This window comes from Falco peregrinus, chromosome 4, assembly GCF_023634155.1.
Source record: "Falco peregrinus isolate bFalPer1 chromosome 4, bFalPer1.pri, whole genome shotgun sequence".
Classification (NCBI taxonomy): Eukaryota; Metazoa; Chordata; class Aves; order Falconiformes; family Falconidae; genus Falco; species Falco peregrinus.
In genome coordinates this window covers 114,846,983-114,862,945 of record NC_073724.1, presented here as the reverse complement: position 1 = coordinate 114,862,945, position 15,963 = coordinate 114,846,983, and the positions used below count along the sequence as shown (strand labels likewise).

The 15,963-nt window shown below is 40.5% G+C and overlaps 1 protein-coding gene across 11 annotated transcripts in view; it reads left to right on the top strand.

Moving 5' to 3' along the window:
* DLG2 (discs large MAGUK scaffold protein 2) overlaps positions 1-15,963 on the top strand; it is a 1,040,329-nt gene that overhangs the window by 138,196 nt on the left and 886,170 nt on the right. For 9 of the 11 annotated variants that reach the window (XM_055801296.1, XM_055801300.1, XM_055801304.1 and 6 more), the window contains one exon: positions 7,654-7,752. In XM_055801296.1, the coding sequence (XP_055657271.1) occupies positions 7,654-7,752 (99 nt within the window). Of the gene's footprint in view, positions 1-7,653; positions 7,753-14,968; positions 15,475-15,963 lie in introns of those variants that run through there. The other 2 variants (XM_027779440.2, XM_027779438.2) reach the window with 1 other exon arrangement.

Genomic DNA, 15,963 nt, shown 5'->3' with positions numbered 1-15,963 from the left:
GAGTCTAGCACTCCGTTAATTTATTTCTGGTTTTCAGGGGAAATGTACCAACTGGGGGCTGTTATTGTATAGGTCTTATGTTAAAACTTGACCTCAAGCCATATGAGTAGTGTTCTAAGGGGGACTACTGAACTAGCGATTTGAGCTAAGGGCTGTACATATCCTTGGGATTTCTGGCAAACCCAGCACTGAGCCCTGGAATTGATAGTGAAATTCCCATGCTGTGCTGTGAACATCTTTGGAGGGAAAGTATATTAGTTTCAAGAAGAATTAGATGTGAAAAGAACAATTAAAAAATATTGTGTTATCGTAGCAACCAAAGCAGTTGGATTTTTTTTTTTTGTTTAAAAAAATAAAAACCAGCTGTACTGATGCAATGAAAAATGACACAAGAGAATAAATGTATCAAGTTGTTATGGCAACTGAAATATGTAGGTTGGAATTTATGTATCCAGAACTTCTATGTAAGTAAAATAAACATTATTCTTGCTAATTAAAATATCATGCAGATATTATTTAATTTAAAATCATTAGTCATGGTTTTTTTCTTACAATTAATGACTTACTTTCTGTTTTCTATTTCCAAGTGTTTGAATTTGCTTCCAGCTGTGGTCTGCCTGTATTTTCAGGGCAAGATTCTCATTCCGCTAATACAGGCTTAAGTGTGGAGGGACTTCACTGAAGCTAATGAATAAAACGTATGCAGATGGGCACAACTGGAATCAAACCATGTGCTTTAACATGGTCTTCTTATTGCAGCTGAACTTTCTGCTCGGAGGGGCTTTTGGCAGGTGTCGCGGCTCCATGCTTGAAGGGACCTCCCTGCAACCACAGCACCCTATCTTCCCCCCCAGCCTGACAGAGTGCACATGGAGCTCCTTCCAGAGCCTGTTTCTGCATACAGCCTGCCTTCTTCAGCTGTAAATTTAGCTTCCAAGACATTGCATGATAGCCAATTCTAAATGAGCATTCATTAATTATGTTCGGCCTTTTAATTTTTCTAGTCCTTTTCCTCCAGCCTTCAGGAGAATTCAGTAATAGCTTCTGCTTTATTTGAAAGAAATAGATCTTTAATATCCCAAATTACTCTTCATATTTCATCTTTATGCCCAGCAAAGTGCAGGCCAATGGCTGAAAGGTAAGGAATGGGAAGAATGAGCATCGGAATCTGACTGAATCCCAGTGAGCTGAGAAAAATGCATTTATTTGTTTCAAGTTTTCATCTCATTCATTCTCATGTTCAGAGGCATCTGAATTTGCCCTACTTTGTTTGGTAACATGGTTGCTGAGAGTGTTTTGGAAAATAGTCTTATCAGGGTGCAAATTCTGCCATACATAAGTTAATTGTCTCCATTTCTTAAGTGGATAGCTGCCTGGCATGGAGCTACAGCAAGGGTGGGTGTTTGCCCAAAAACTGTAACCAGTCTGTCCAGTCTCATACTTTGAATCTCATTTTCTTGCAGCTGAACTGTGAATCATTTATCTCTTCATCCTTGCCACAGGGTTCATCTTTGCAATGCTTTTTTTTGCTCAGTTTTCCACATGCAGCAGGTCAGCACACCCTTCCAGCCAGCAGTATTTGGTGCGCCAGGTCCCAGCAGGGGAGATGCTGTACCTAAGCAAGAACCCTTGCAAGGCTTGCATTTGCAAGGACTGTGGTTCCTGCACAGTGCCGTGGTCCCTCCCCACTGTCTGAGCCATTGCATTTGGCAGAGTCCCCTGCTGTGTGAGCTTGGTGACATGCTGCTCACTGGGAAAGGAGACACACAGGTGCCTTGGTTTGTACCCCAACCTGAAAAGAAGGCTCTGGGTGAGTGACACTGGAGATGGAGCCTGGATCAGCCAGATGAAGCTCCTGGGTGTGTCTTCTAGTCAGTCACAAGGTTGGAGTTTGTGAGGCCAGCTGACTCCAGCCAACTTCATCTGAGCTCTGTCTGGGAGGAGAAAAGCTGAAGCATGAGCTAGTGTCTCTTTCCAGCCTGGGAAGTCAGTTGTCCTGCCCCACACCAGAGTCACAGTGCAACGGGATAATTATGTGATATGGGTAATCAGGGAGATGGAGTTTGAGTATAGGCTTCGTGTTAGCCCAGCCAAAGAGACTACTGAGTAACTGATAGCTTGGACGACAGCTTTTAGACGGGTGGTCAAATCCGTATTGAGGACAAGCAAATGCAAAGTTCGCTGGTGACATTCTGACACCCAGGAGCACGCTGAGAGCAAGGCTTGCTTTTGGGAGGGTGGAGCAGCATTAAATCACATTATGACCTTTCTGAAACACGAGCCCGCAGCCACATAATTGTTCCTGAGCTCGAACACTCTTTAAGTCTGTCATAAAATCTTCTGAAAGGTTGAATCCATATTAGCTAAAGTGGAATCGTAAAAATCTCAGGGTAAAATAAATATTATTGCAATATTTATGCTCACTTCCAATTAACTTTTAAAAAAATTCAAACACTTGTGCGATTTGTACAGTAGAATCCATGCCCACATGTGTATATTTCTTTTCTCCATTCACATTTACTGCTCATGTTGGGAAGAGTGGTGCAGAAGGGACTGCGGTGATGTTCTTACAGGGCTTAGCCATGAGACCTCGCAGCAATCTTCAACATCACCCTGACTTGAGACAGCTGCAAAGACTCAGCTAATGGGATGTGATGTGGAGCAAACCTTGACGTTTTCAAACAACGAACCAGAAACACTGACATGGAAATAGAAACAAAATCCTTTCTGATGACTAAACCACTTGACCAGAGATACCAAACCATGCTTTCCTAAAGGGCTTCAGAAACAATTAAGCATCATATTTTTAAAAGGATTTTGTGGAGAAGAAGAGAGCTCTGCTGTATTACTTCTGGACTGAAATTTAGGCTCAGCTGAGGCGAATGAAACACTTCTGTGGGATTGTCTTTCTGGTTTTAGTTTCTAGCATGGCTTTCTCTGGGTCTGTCTGAGTTTTCAGTCATCTGTGATACTGGTGAAAGTTAATTCCTGCCAAAAAATTTGCTGAATGACACTTCTTCCTGTAATACGGGCTATAAGAGGCATGGAAATCGGACTAGCAAGATACAGAAAAAGGAAAACTAGGTCTCTAGGATTATTTCTCTGCCTGGCATTGCAGGAAAAACTCTTCAAGTTCCAAATGATGCCGTGTCTCCCATAAACCCTCCAAGATGTGCAACAATTTATATAGGTATATTTTTATTTTTATTTTTTTTGTGTGTGTGGTCCAAGATGGTCAGCAACAGGAACCGAAACCGAGATGCTCACAATACATTCAGGAGAGCTGTCAGCTCTGCCTGGGTACGGCAGGAAGGTGCAGCCCTTGGTGGAGGAACACAGAAGGTGTTCTTGCTGTTGCTGGCGTGTTGTAAGGGGTGAAGTTGACTGGGGTCCAGTTTTAGTTCACACATGGCTTGAGCAGGGTTTGGGTGTACCCTGGCGTAGAGGGGTGCTGTGTGCATTGCTCATACCAGTATCCTGCTGTGCACCTCAGTTTAGCTCAGGTTGCTTCCTACTCTAGCATAGCTGCTAAGTGAATTAATTTACATCAATGTCCTGTAAAATGGATAATTCTGGCATATGTTATGTTGCATTTTACTTTCCCCCTCTAGCTTTTTAAATGTTATGATTTTTTAAAATGCTTACTTTTGAAAAAGTTAATTAAATAAAACCAGTCTCTCTCAGCAGTATATGTTCCTGGGAGCATTTGGTTACCAAGATGATAGATTTCCTGACAGACATTAGCATCCAAAAGTTAACAGATCACTGGGGTTTTTTATGCCTTTCTTAATGCAGATCATTTGGGGCAAGCTGGCATTTATCTACAGGCTCCCGTGGGACTGGAGCAGAGCTACCAATTCGTGATACAAAACACCAAAAGGGGTCTCAGATCAGCTTCTATTTTGAATTTTTGTCTCTAAAAGCACACAGGAGAGCATTCCCTAAGCTGCCAGCTGTAGGAGAAGGTGCATTAGTTCTCTGAACCCTAAGGCAGTTGCAGATTTATTTAGGCTCGTGGGCTGTAGCTCCCCCGTACTCCCACTGGCATTCCTGGTCCCTTTGCAAAGCTGATCAGCATCTTCTAGCCAAAAAACAGTATATGTGCCCTAGAAAATATCCCATACGGGTATATGCATGAAAAATTCAGTCTTGGCAGCAACACCCAAGAGCATGGAAGAGCAGAATAATGTTTTCATGCATGTTTCTTAGTTTTTAATATTTTTATAAATATATATTCATAATAACAAATAATATATATAATATATAATAACATATTCCAATATTGGCCCTCACTCTGAGAAGTCAACGTGTGATGTGTAACTATTGTGGATGGTTCTGGAGCCATACAATAGACTGGAGAATTCATCCACTGTTACAGGGTTTGGCTACTGTGTGAAGACCCTTGGAAACCTCATATGCCATAAATGCCTGTGAGGGCAGATGCTCCTTCTGGCTGGTTGCTGGCTCAGATGTGAACTGGAGCATGCTGCCTGCTGAAAGTGGAACCAGTGACAAGTCTTTCATAATTCATAACTGTGTACTTTGGAAAAAAAAACCATCAGTAAGAATTTTGTTGATATTTTACTGTGGCAAGTGTGCGTGTCCTAATAAGCTACTGGAAGGATGTGTTATAAGCACAGAAAAGCTTTGCTGAGCACTGTTAAAATTAAACAAAATTAACAAGGTAGTTAATGTGATTACTATATTATTAATAAACATTTAAGTAATGCTGTGAGTTTGCACAATGACAGAGACATTGCTCTGAAGGGATCATGGTCTGAACAGTTCCTGTTAATTATAATCTAAATAGATTTGTATTAATTATGCACAAAATTGGAAGTTTGCTTTTGGTGTGATCAACGATTCTCATGGTAACTACCTGTGTGAGCAAAGTTACCGAATGAAGTATTAATCTGCTTTTGCAATATTTGCTAGTGAAATCTCATCTCTTTCTCGGATCAACTTGAAAAGAATAAGATAATAGTTTCCTCTGTGAAGAGGAAGATAGAGTTGTTCCAACTACCAGCCTTCTGGATACAGGGGTCTGATAAGTTTAGACTTTTGTCAGTATTTTTAATTCAAGCGTGAAATCATCATTTTGAGAACCTCCTACAAGGATGTATGAGCATGGTGCACGTTCTCCACTGCATTCATACTGTGTCACCCTGGGGCTGCCAGTTCTGCTTCTCACGGTGACCTGCGCGGCTCAGGAATAATGAGGTGGTGTTAAAATACTTCTTTTGCATGAGAAGGCAGCTTTTGGTTATAAAATGTATAAATAATTTTATACAGCGTAGGCTTTCGGTTAGCCTCTAAAGGGAGGATTGTATGTAATCAAGAATAAGAAAAGTCAGATCCAAGAATACTAGTTTCTAATAAATCTATCACAACACCCAGCCTCTTGCATTATACAGTCCCCTTTATTTCATAACACAAAGTTAAATGACTGTTGCTTTCCAGATGGATTGCTAACACATACTTTGTTCAGGTTTGGGAACCACATATTATTCTGCTAATATTTATTGAACCTTAATACACTAGAACAGAGAAATGTTCTGTATTTATTACAATTACTTGAGCTATCTGTACCCTCCCGATGTCTTTGGTTTTCTGCTCTTTACAATTAATCTGTGACCCATTTCCCTAAGGAAAATAAATGAAACATTTTATAGCATCTTATGCCATTGTTTTATCTTCTTTCAAAATATTGGAGTCAGCTAATGGTGAAAAATTTGAGGAAAAAAAAATGTGTAAAATATAAACAAACTGAAGTTCTTTATCCAATTTTGCAGCTGCACTCATTTGATGAATGCTACCATACAGTACATAGTTTCTGCTGGAAATTGTCAGACCTCTTTTAGGAAGCTGCAAAAGCTTAGCTTCTTTAGGATCAGGCAGAGTTTGGGCTTGATGATTAAAGCAAATAAGGTATTGATTTGCACAGTTTATACTGTTGCTTGTAAATAATAACAATAGAAAACGGTTATGTCAGGTATTCAAAGAAAGCAAAGACGAAATGAAAATTTTTATGCATGCTTTTTAGCTCCATGCAAGACCAATTTTCCCTTCCTGAAAGAAACAGTTAGGGAGTTGCTTGGATTTTCTGTAGGCTCTGAGGCAAGATGCAAGACCTGGGTTCAGTTCCTTGCTGCCCTGTATAACATTACCCTGATTGCCTTGCTATATCTTCCACCCCTCCAGATCAAAAATGGGGGATATGCACCATGCTTTGGTGATGAGAAACAAGCCAAAGGAATGCATGGTTCTGCACAACTGAGAGCGTGTTCAAGAAGATACAACTTTAATGAGGACCTGCATGGAGTCCTGTGTGTTCAGCCCCATGTGGTGCTGAGCTGCTGGGCCTGATCCAAAATTCAAACACATTCTTTACTGGAGCATGAGGCTAATGCCATTGGTTCCAGTGAAGTTAAAAGCACGTGTCTAAGTAGTTGCCTGGATTGGGGCCAACGTTCAGTCTTTTGCTGGACGGAGCCCTAAGTAAACAATCTAGTATCAGAGGAGAAAACATTTGCACATGTGGATGTGATTTGGCTGCTTCTGTGGCACTGGCTTGTTGTTTTCTAAGTTGTGTTGGCAATAGCTGGACTATTTAAAATGCTAACAATTTCTTGCCTGTTGTGTTAAAATTGACTGCACTGCTGGTGCACAGGCTAAAAAAAGGATGGGTCCACATCACTCGTGGTGTCTGTGATGCTCAGCACTGACAGAAGCAAGACACTGTGCTCTGTTTAAGTTCACTCTGCTTTCCTGTTCGTGCTCTTGCAAAGTGCCCAGAAATTTTCTGAGATCTGAGTTCCTGGCAGCCATTGTGTTTCATTCAAGGGCTAATTCTTCAAGCACATTTTTGCAGGGCAGAGCATTGTAAACATATATGTCATTTATAATATTTATTGTCTTAATGCAAAACCTACAATAATGTATTAGGTTTCCAGCAGGAAAATTGAAAAAACAAATACAGCCTTTTACTGCATCTTTTATTAAAGATATTTGAAAAAAATACCATGTGTTTTTTGAGGGTTTTCTGTAAGTAATTGAAGACTGAAATCTGTGTAAATGAAGGAAAGGTAACAGAAAACCCACAACATTTGAATTTAAAAGATTTGCAAATATGGCTACTACACAAGCATGAAACCCTTTCGAAAATATGACGCTTAAGAGAATGTAATGAATTAGAAATAAGAAAACAAACCAGGTCATTCAGTTGGTGCTGTAAGGAGATCTATTCCTGCAGCTGCTCCAGCCGAAGACCCCGTCACCACCCATGGGCCTTTTTTGGCAGGGCACTGATTCCTTCCCTACATCCGTGTTCAATGTTGAGAGCTGCAAAGCACCTTGAATTCCTTCTGAATTCAACCAGAGATTATGATAAGCATCATCTTGTAGACTTAGCCTATTAAGATTTTCACAGAGTGCCATAAGATTAAACAGATTTCACAGAGTGGCTATAAGATTAAACTCAGAAATTTTTGCATGACAAAACACTCAGGTGAAAATCTTGTGTGAGAGCCACCTGATATTTATCTGAATTCAGGCTACCTTTTGTATGTGCTTGCTAATCTTTACATTTAAGTGTAATAGAATTACAGTGTACATCTCAGCTAGTTTATCTAATTTTTTCCACCCCCTCTTTAGTCTGCAGCTTCCAATGGATCAGAAGGATCTGGACGAGGCGGTGAACACAATAAAGAGAACCAGACTTTGGAAAATTATGTGGTAGACATGAAGACAAAGGTATGGTCCACCCTTTTGTGATGGAGAATGAAATCTTTATTTAGTCAAGTTTTGTTGGAGGTGAATAGTGTAGAATATATTGAATCTGAGCTCCCGTCGTCCTTTTTTTGCTGCTTAATGACTGCATGTACATTATTGCATTCAAATGAAGCTTATGGCTGCAATTTATTGCTGTATGCTACTATCCCTGTGCATTTTATGCTGTCCTAGGCAGGATTTACTTTTTATTTTTGCGTGAAAATGTTGTTAATATCTGCGTTGGTTCTACAGGATTGCTGCTCTCAAGGTGTTGTCATTTCAGTGTATTTTTGAAGTCCAAGGTGTTGTGCAGTTAGTAAATTTTATTCAAGGTGTTTTCAGTCTCTATGTGTTGTAGTTTATTTTTGGTCTGGAGTCAGCGTGGAAGAATATGAATGTCAGTTAAGTGATGATTTTTGTGGGGGCAGTCTAATGATACCTACCATAAAACTTGGCTGAATAATAAGCCAAGCAATGTGACTTCATGGTTGTGGTAAGGGGGTGTGTTACACTTCTCTTTGTGACAGTCTTGGGGCATGCAATGACGAAGTTGTGTTTCATTATAATATTGCTGTTATTTTCATAGGTTCACAACTTGGCTGGAACAATTCTCTTGGGCTTAGATGTTATGTAGACTTTCAGCCTTGAAATCGTTGTGTATTTTATCTTTTCTAAGTGAAAGAAAATTATTAAGTTTTCTTTTGAAGTTAATAAACTGGAAACATGATGAGAAGAAAACAGACATTAACTGAGTTGGCATGCTTATGATCCTTGTATTACTATCTTTGTAGACTAGAGTGAAAGTTGTTTCTAACAGTGGAAACGTGCAGATTATTCCTATTGTCTAAGCTTTACCATGGGCTTTGTTTACATTCCTGGATTGATTTCTCTTGCTTGTTAGCTATTCAAGATCTAAAGAACTAATGGTCTAGCATGACTTTCTGAGTTTGTTGTGTTGCTGTGTTCCCAGCTGATCAGAAAAAAAATTTGTACCATATTAGGACCATGGTGCTGCTTGAGAGCTGAAATACAAGAACACGTATACTCATCAAAATTTATCTCTATGGAAGAAATGATTTCCCCAAAGCAAGGAATTATCAAAAGCTTAATATATCCCCTAAATACGTTGTGTCTGTGAGGATGTTGTAGAAATCAAGGGATGTAGTGGATGTCAGCCCAATTTCACAGCATCATTTCCAGTATGTATGCCCAACTGAACAATGCACCATCCTCCCTGCTTAGAGATGTTGTGAACTCCTGGTCTCAATGTCTCTCCATCAGCAATTCTAAGTCTACATTTTCATGCTGTTTGTAGCTCTCCCAGTACAAAACGTACATGAGAGTAAACTCCAAAACCTGCCAATTCTGTTGCCAAACTCTTAAGGCGTTCAGAGCTGTGAGTGGTATTTTCTTCAGTTCCCAGTACCATGGGATAGCAGATGTTTTGTTTTCATTTCCTGGAGCTTGAGGTTTAGTATGTCAGTTCATTTGAAGGAGTTGTTTCATCTGATTTCTTTTTCAAGTGACTGTGCTCGAGTGTCAGTGGCCCGGTGCTATGACAGTGACACATTGCTATTTACGACTGGCTACATGCTTAAACATATGCACCAGAGCTTTTCAGTTGCTGATGATCAATTGATTGTTAGATTTACTTCCCCAGGCAGAACTCTCAAGAATTAAAATGAACTCTTCATTCACCATGGATCTTGAGAGCTGAGAGCCACTTCAGGACATATTGCCCTTGCATACCGTGTTTCTATTGCAGAGCATTGCAGCCCACACAAAGCTGGCGGAGCATTTGTAACTGAAGCACTTCTGTTTCGTTCTGAATAAGGGATTTGTGGGAAGCCAGGGAAAACAATTATGGCTTTGTATGGGAAATAATAGATCATAAAATATTAAGTATAATTTTGAAATTAATGAAGTTGCAGAGCTTTCAAAAGGGTAGCTTATCCAAGGCCCTTCAGAGCTGTGGGATGGCTCAGGGACCTTTCTCTATCCTCTTCTCCACACCCTGTGACTATAAATGTGCGTTCCCTACAACCCTGCAAGTCATACTCACTTCACAGCTTGTCTCACTGTCTTCTCATAAGCCCCTAAACTGGTGAGTTTGTGGGAATGAGACTACTAGGGAGGCTGCACTGTCTTCATCTTTGGAGATTTTCAAGATCAGACTGGATAACGGCCTGGGATAACCTGAGCAGACCTTACTGCTGGACCTACTCTGAGCAGGAAGTTGGAATGAAGAACCTGCTCAGGTCCTTTCCATTGTCACTTATCTCATATTCCTTTGACTGCCTTGACTCCTGGAGAGGAAGGGAAGCAACCACCCTGCTGTCCCACTGAGCACCCTTGGAGGCCAATGACTTTACACACCACTGGGTGCAGCAGCCCAGGGCCAGGTGCTAGAACAAGGCCCTCAGCAAACAGCATGAGCGAAGTGCACGTTGTCTATTAAAAACCCAAAAGTAGCTTTTTTCCCTTGTGATTGAATGCTGGGATAGTGCTGGGCTAAAGTGGTGTGAGCTCCCATATAGCAAAAGGGTGGTAAACCGGGCATGGACTTGGGGCAGGAAGACATGAAATCCTTTCCACAGCTGTGAAGCAGAAAACAAACCTTTTTCTGTGGCTGTTGAGCCTGGGGCCACCGTGGCCACTTGGGCGCAGAGTCCTTGTGATGAAGGAGCGGAGCTATCTGCCCAGCCTTTACTTCTCCCCATGCCCGTTTTACCATCTACCTGCAGGGCTCTCAGCGGCAAGGTCTGTGCTTCCCTATGGAAAAGAAAATTATCTTTTTCTTTTCATTGAGAAAGCTACCAGCCAGATAAACTGGTCAGGATTCAAACATTGATTGTGCTAAATAGCAGTGAAATTTGCCATGCAAGGAGAAGGGAATGGTTCTTGTTGTAGCTTCTGCCCAAGACTCTCGTGGGCCTGAGGCCAGCTGCAGAGCTGCTGCAGTCAGGAGGGGCAGAACTGCTAATTTGTTGATCTTTAAATTAACACCAGCACTCATGGGCTTCTGGTTCAGCCTGGGAACTGCATTAAAATTCTCAGTGACTAAAGTATACAGAACTTCATGCCTTCTGAAATTTGTATTAACTTCTCTTCCTGGCTGAAGCAGGATTTATTCTGACATCTCATCTGTAATATAGCTCTTAAGTGCATATCCAGGATCTGCAAGATGACTAGATTCTCTCTCTCTCTTTTTTTTTTTTTTTTTTTTTTTTTGGGTGTGTGTATGTGTAGCACAAAACAGTCGTAATAAAGAGGCTATATCATGAGCTTTTCACTTCTGGCACTTAATTACTCAAATAACTTGTATCCTGGTGTTAGCCCACTAACCAACCAATTGTGATGCACAGCAGCCTAGCTGGAACTGGGCTCAAGTGGTAAAAACGAGCTTTGATCATAAAGACATAAGTTGATGGCTACATCAATTGCCCTTTTGGAAGAGACGTAATCAGGAAATTATTTAGTTGTAGCTTGTTTGGGTGCAATATAAGACCTGAAAAGAAGAAAGGGAATATAACACCATGTGAAAGACTGGCAATTTAATGCCATCAAGTACTCCATAGTACACAATTTAAGATGCACATAAATCTTTCTCCACGTTTGTAATGGGATGTGTGTGTTTGTGTTCTCTGTGTAGGTGCACAGAGCTCTAAATACTGACTGGCTACATTTTGTAAGATGTTGACATTACTAATGCTGTGTTAGCAGTATGGTAGATGCCTCCCTTCTTAGTGTCTACTCCAAAACTTGGAGATCTAGTACTCTTGTTTTTCTAAATTTCTACTGTTTAAATTAGAGATAATAATGAAGCCAATTGTGCATTATTTTTATTTTTTTTTAAAAAATCAGCTTCTCTTTACAGTTTTTGCTCTATGATATTTGGGTTTCAAGACAATTTAAGAAATGTTTAAAAGGCTGTGTCATGAAAGAGTTATGAAAGAGTTAAAAAAATCAGAGAATGCTTCCTATTGGTTTCAGGTTTTACAGAAGCTTGCTTTACAAAGACTGAGTTCAGCTGGATGTTACAGGCTCTGGTTCTAAATATAACTGCCTAATTAAACCCTATGCTTTTGTTATCCAAGTGGAAGTACCTGGATACAGTGAAGGTTTTAATGCCAGAAAGGAGCACTAAATTGCCCAGTCTAAACTACTGCATTATGTGTATATATATATATACCATCATATTTCACCCACTCACCTCACATTGTTTGTTTTCATATGGCTTGAAACCAGACACCTTGGTAAAGTTAGAGGAGAAGGAAGCAGTTACCTGGGTAATTGGTTTTCACATGGTGGTCCACAGAGCCACTGGTATCTAGTTGTTATTCTTCCAGTATTAAGGCTTCCCAAGAGTGAAAGCTCATCACAGAGGTTATTTTTGACCATCTAAATCAACTACAAGCAACTACAAACCATCCCTTTTCACCCCAGATGGCTGCCTGTCAATTTGTTTGGTTTTTGGGTCAAGTCTTTCTATAGTTGATTTCAGTCATGATTATATGTACAGATAACACGAAGGCTGGAAGAGCAGAGGAAAAAAATAGAACTAAGCAGCAATATGACCTGCAGAAATTAGAGCAGAAGGAGATTCTGCTAATGAAGGGTAAAGCAGACCGAGGATTTGAAAATCTTATACTTGCAGATAAAAAATGAATGGAAAAAGTATCTAGTTGGAGGAACAAAATGAAGCAGCCCAGTCTCTCTTTTGGGTTTGGGATGAGTTGTAATGAAAATGAGGAATTCTATCCTTGTTTGGGTTTGGGATGAGTAGTTTGTCATGAAAATGAGGAACTGTATCCTTTGGAGAAACACTGGAGACCCATTGGGAGTCATCTGTCCCAATGCTGCAGCCTTGCCTTTGTCAAGTCATTGAACAATGTGTGTTAGAAGGCAAGACTAGGAGCACTGGAAACCAAAACAAGCACCTAGAAGGATGGAGCTGTGCCCCGTGTCCCCAGGAGCATGGGTCTCCTCTGTCTGGGGCTACAAGAGATCCTGAGAGTAAGAAGTAGGCGGTGTTATTTCGGGGAGCATGCTGCTCAGCGATGCACTAAGCTTGGGGAGCACACGTGCCAATCCTGCCCTGTTCCAGGCTCGTTGTTGCATTTTATGGAAGGAGTGACAGTCAAAAGTTGGAGGAGTGCAGAAGGAACTTTCATGTACACTGATGGAGCCTGATTTTCCGAGACACACACATGAGTTATGTTGTTCACATAAAGGGCCTCAAAGGGGTCAGACCCTCTGCTTTTCATATAAGCTGTTAAGACGATCCTGAATTCACTGGGACCGTCTCACAGGAGTATAGTTACTTGTAAGTAAAAGCATTTACAGATCATGCGCTTGGAGACCAATTTCAAAATACATCTCCATATGCCAGTTTCAAGTATGGTATGAAATTTTACAGCCAAGTCATTAGGTAATTATATGTATGGAAATATTTCACACCTTACTAGATCAGCTTGAATCTACCAATTGGAAGGGAGCAAAGTGTTGGATGCTTTACATCCAAGTGTTAAAATATCTCCTGATTTTAGAGCTGACTGAATTCCCTTTTACCCTACTGTGCTTAGAAGACAAGTGTGACTTAGGTTAGACAACCTGAATGGGTTAATTGCTCTTAAGAAGATGGTTAATTGGTTCTTGCTTCGAGGATGTTTGAAAGTTTTCTGTTTCAGATAATTTATAGTTTAATGTACTTGTCTGACTGCTTGGCTACTGGACTAAACCTCAGCAGGGAGAAAATGTGCAGGTCCCAGTGCAGCCTGTAAACACAAATCAGGTTTGTTTTGTGCACATGTGGTTGCTCAGAGTGAGTGAGTTTTAGATGCAGTCGTAAGTGCTCTGGAGACTTTCTCTTTAACATGTTGTATCCACCAAGACTTTAACAGTTGGGGGAGGGTTGGTTGCTCTCTGACCACATATCTGATTCACTATGGATTTTGTAACTTTGGTAGCAGTGACCTCATTTTGGCAAAATCATGTGTGTCATTTACTGAGCCTCTTGCTGCTTTAGCAATCACAAGAATATTAGGGTTATAACCTGAGTAATTTATGGAAGAGAGATGACTTTAAATATCCTTTTATTTTCTTGGAAAGTCTTATTTTATTGAAAACATATTTTAGCTCTAAGTGAGAATGAGGGATCCTCAGTAAAGCACCCAGGGGGAATTGTGCTGTCCAGTGTGTTGAAAAGGTGAATTGTAATGTATGGGTGTCTAGACGTTTCCTCTTGTTGCTGTCAACAGTCCAGTTGGCTGTATTTTTTTTTTTCCAGTGAATAGGAGCATTGATTTTCCTCTCTCTTTGGCCAGAGCTTTCATTTTACATATCATTCCCCTTCTGTGTCTCTTTCTTTCTCCCTCCCTCTTTCTTCTCTCGCTCTCTCTTCCTCTATCTGTAAGAGAGGGAAGACTTTGAGAGCTGACAGCGAGCTTTCTAACTCAGAATGATTCATGTAAGACACCTGAAAGGCAAGCTCTGCACCAGCATCACTGCAAGAAAGGTAGGGCTTTGGGGGCTAGTCTGTAGAACACGGGATAAATTGATTAAGTCTGCCGATCAGTCAAAGATACAGAGAAAGTTTGGGAGAGAACTTAAGGAGTTTTTAAGCTCCGTTGTTGAAGATGCTTTCTTTTAGCTAAAACTTTGATGTATTTTTCATAAATGGGGGGAAAAAGATGCCCCTCTGCAGCTTTGAATAATGTATATAATGTGGTTTGTTTGTATTTTTTCTGTGGATGGTAAACTAATTATATCACTGTTGTGCTTCACAGACCTGCGTGCATGTGTAAATATGCAATTCCCTTTTTTTCCCCCGACTGATTATTTTCTGTTACACTTTCTGAAAGTTCGCCTTATCCAGCTGTTATTCATATTCACTTCCTGAATCCGAATGTGACCTGGCAATTCTGAGGGATTGTAAATGTGACGCATGAGCTCTCGCGCACACCTTAATGTTTCAATCACGCACTTCAAGCAATAAGTGTTTGTAGGAATCATGCTCTTAATAAAAATCCTTACAAGCCAAAGCAGTTGTTTTGGCAGGGAAGTGACAGCGCTTTGATAGATGGGCCTGATAGTTGTGTGTGTTGTGCTTGCTTGGAGTTAGTAGAAAAGAGGAGGGAGACAGCGAGCGAAAGGGGGGAGAGGAAAAAAAAAAAGACAGGGAAGGAGAGAGCGAGAGGGAGAGAGACTGAGAGAGAAGGAGGGGGGGGGGAGAGGAGAGAGAGAGACTTGGCAAAGGAAATCTTATGGGTATACTGAAACAGCAGATCAGAATTGTGAAACCAGAGCCAGGGCTGAAATGTGATGCTTTTTGCTCTTTTGTGCTTGTTGTGGTTCTCATCTTCCCCTTTAGAAGGCTGTATACCATTCAACAGAATATTTTGATCACAGATTGAACAATGCAGCAATCAAGCCTGATAAGCCACCTGGAAGTTTTGCTTGAGACGATTTCTAGTGGGTTTACTGATCCCTGTGAGCATCATGACTGCCTTTAGCATTGTGGAGGAGGACTCGAGTTTCTTATGAGGGCCCCACTTGGAAAAGCAGGCTGTGCAGATTCAAGCCTCCGGTTCTGTTCATGCTGTTCAAAAGCCTTTCCTCACCCTTGCTGATTTGTTTTTATGATTTACATACATTCCTGTGGAGATTTACAGAATGGATTGTCTGTGCATTGTCACGACCAAGGTAGGACTGGAAACGTTGCTGTTATGTGTACATATTTCTCTGCTATTTTTCTGTTCCTGTAATTAAATAGATTTGAGCATGTACTGTGTCATGTTGCAAGATAAAGTGATAAATAAGCTTTGCTTCAATGAGCATTTTGTTCTCTTTTTCTGTGGATTATGCAGTTCGTCTCTATATCACTTCCTAAATGATATGTAATTTACTTATTTTTACTAGCAAAAGGAAAATTATTTCATATTTTATCTTAGCCTATGCTTGTGTCTATTAATATCTCTAGCTACTAGAGCACTTCCAGAATACGTGGTATAATGCACATATTTTCTCAGTTTATCAGTTTATTCTGTAAACTAAAGAATATGAAAAAAAAGGGGGCATTATATGGGTCCTGGGATTTTAAAGAGGCCAATCAGATGTAGTTTAGGTAGTCATGATGTTTCTGATTGGAGAGATGCAAGTTTCTTGTGGCTTATTGTGGCTTTTTTGGGGGAA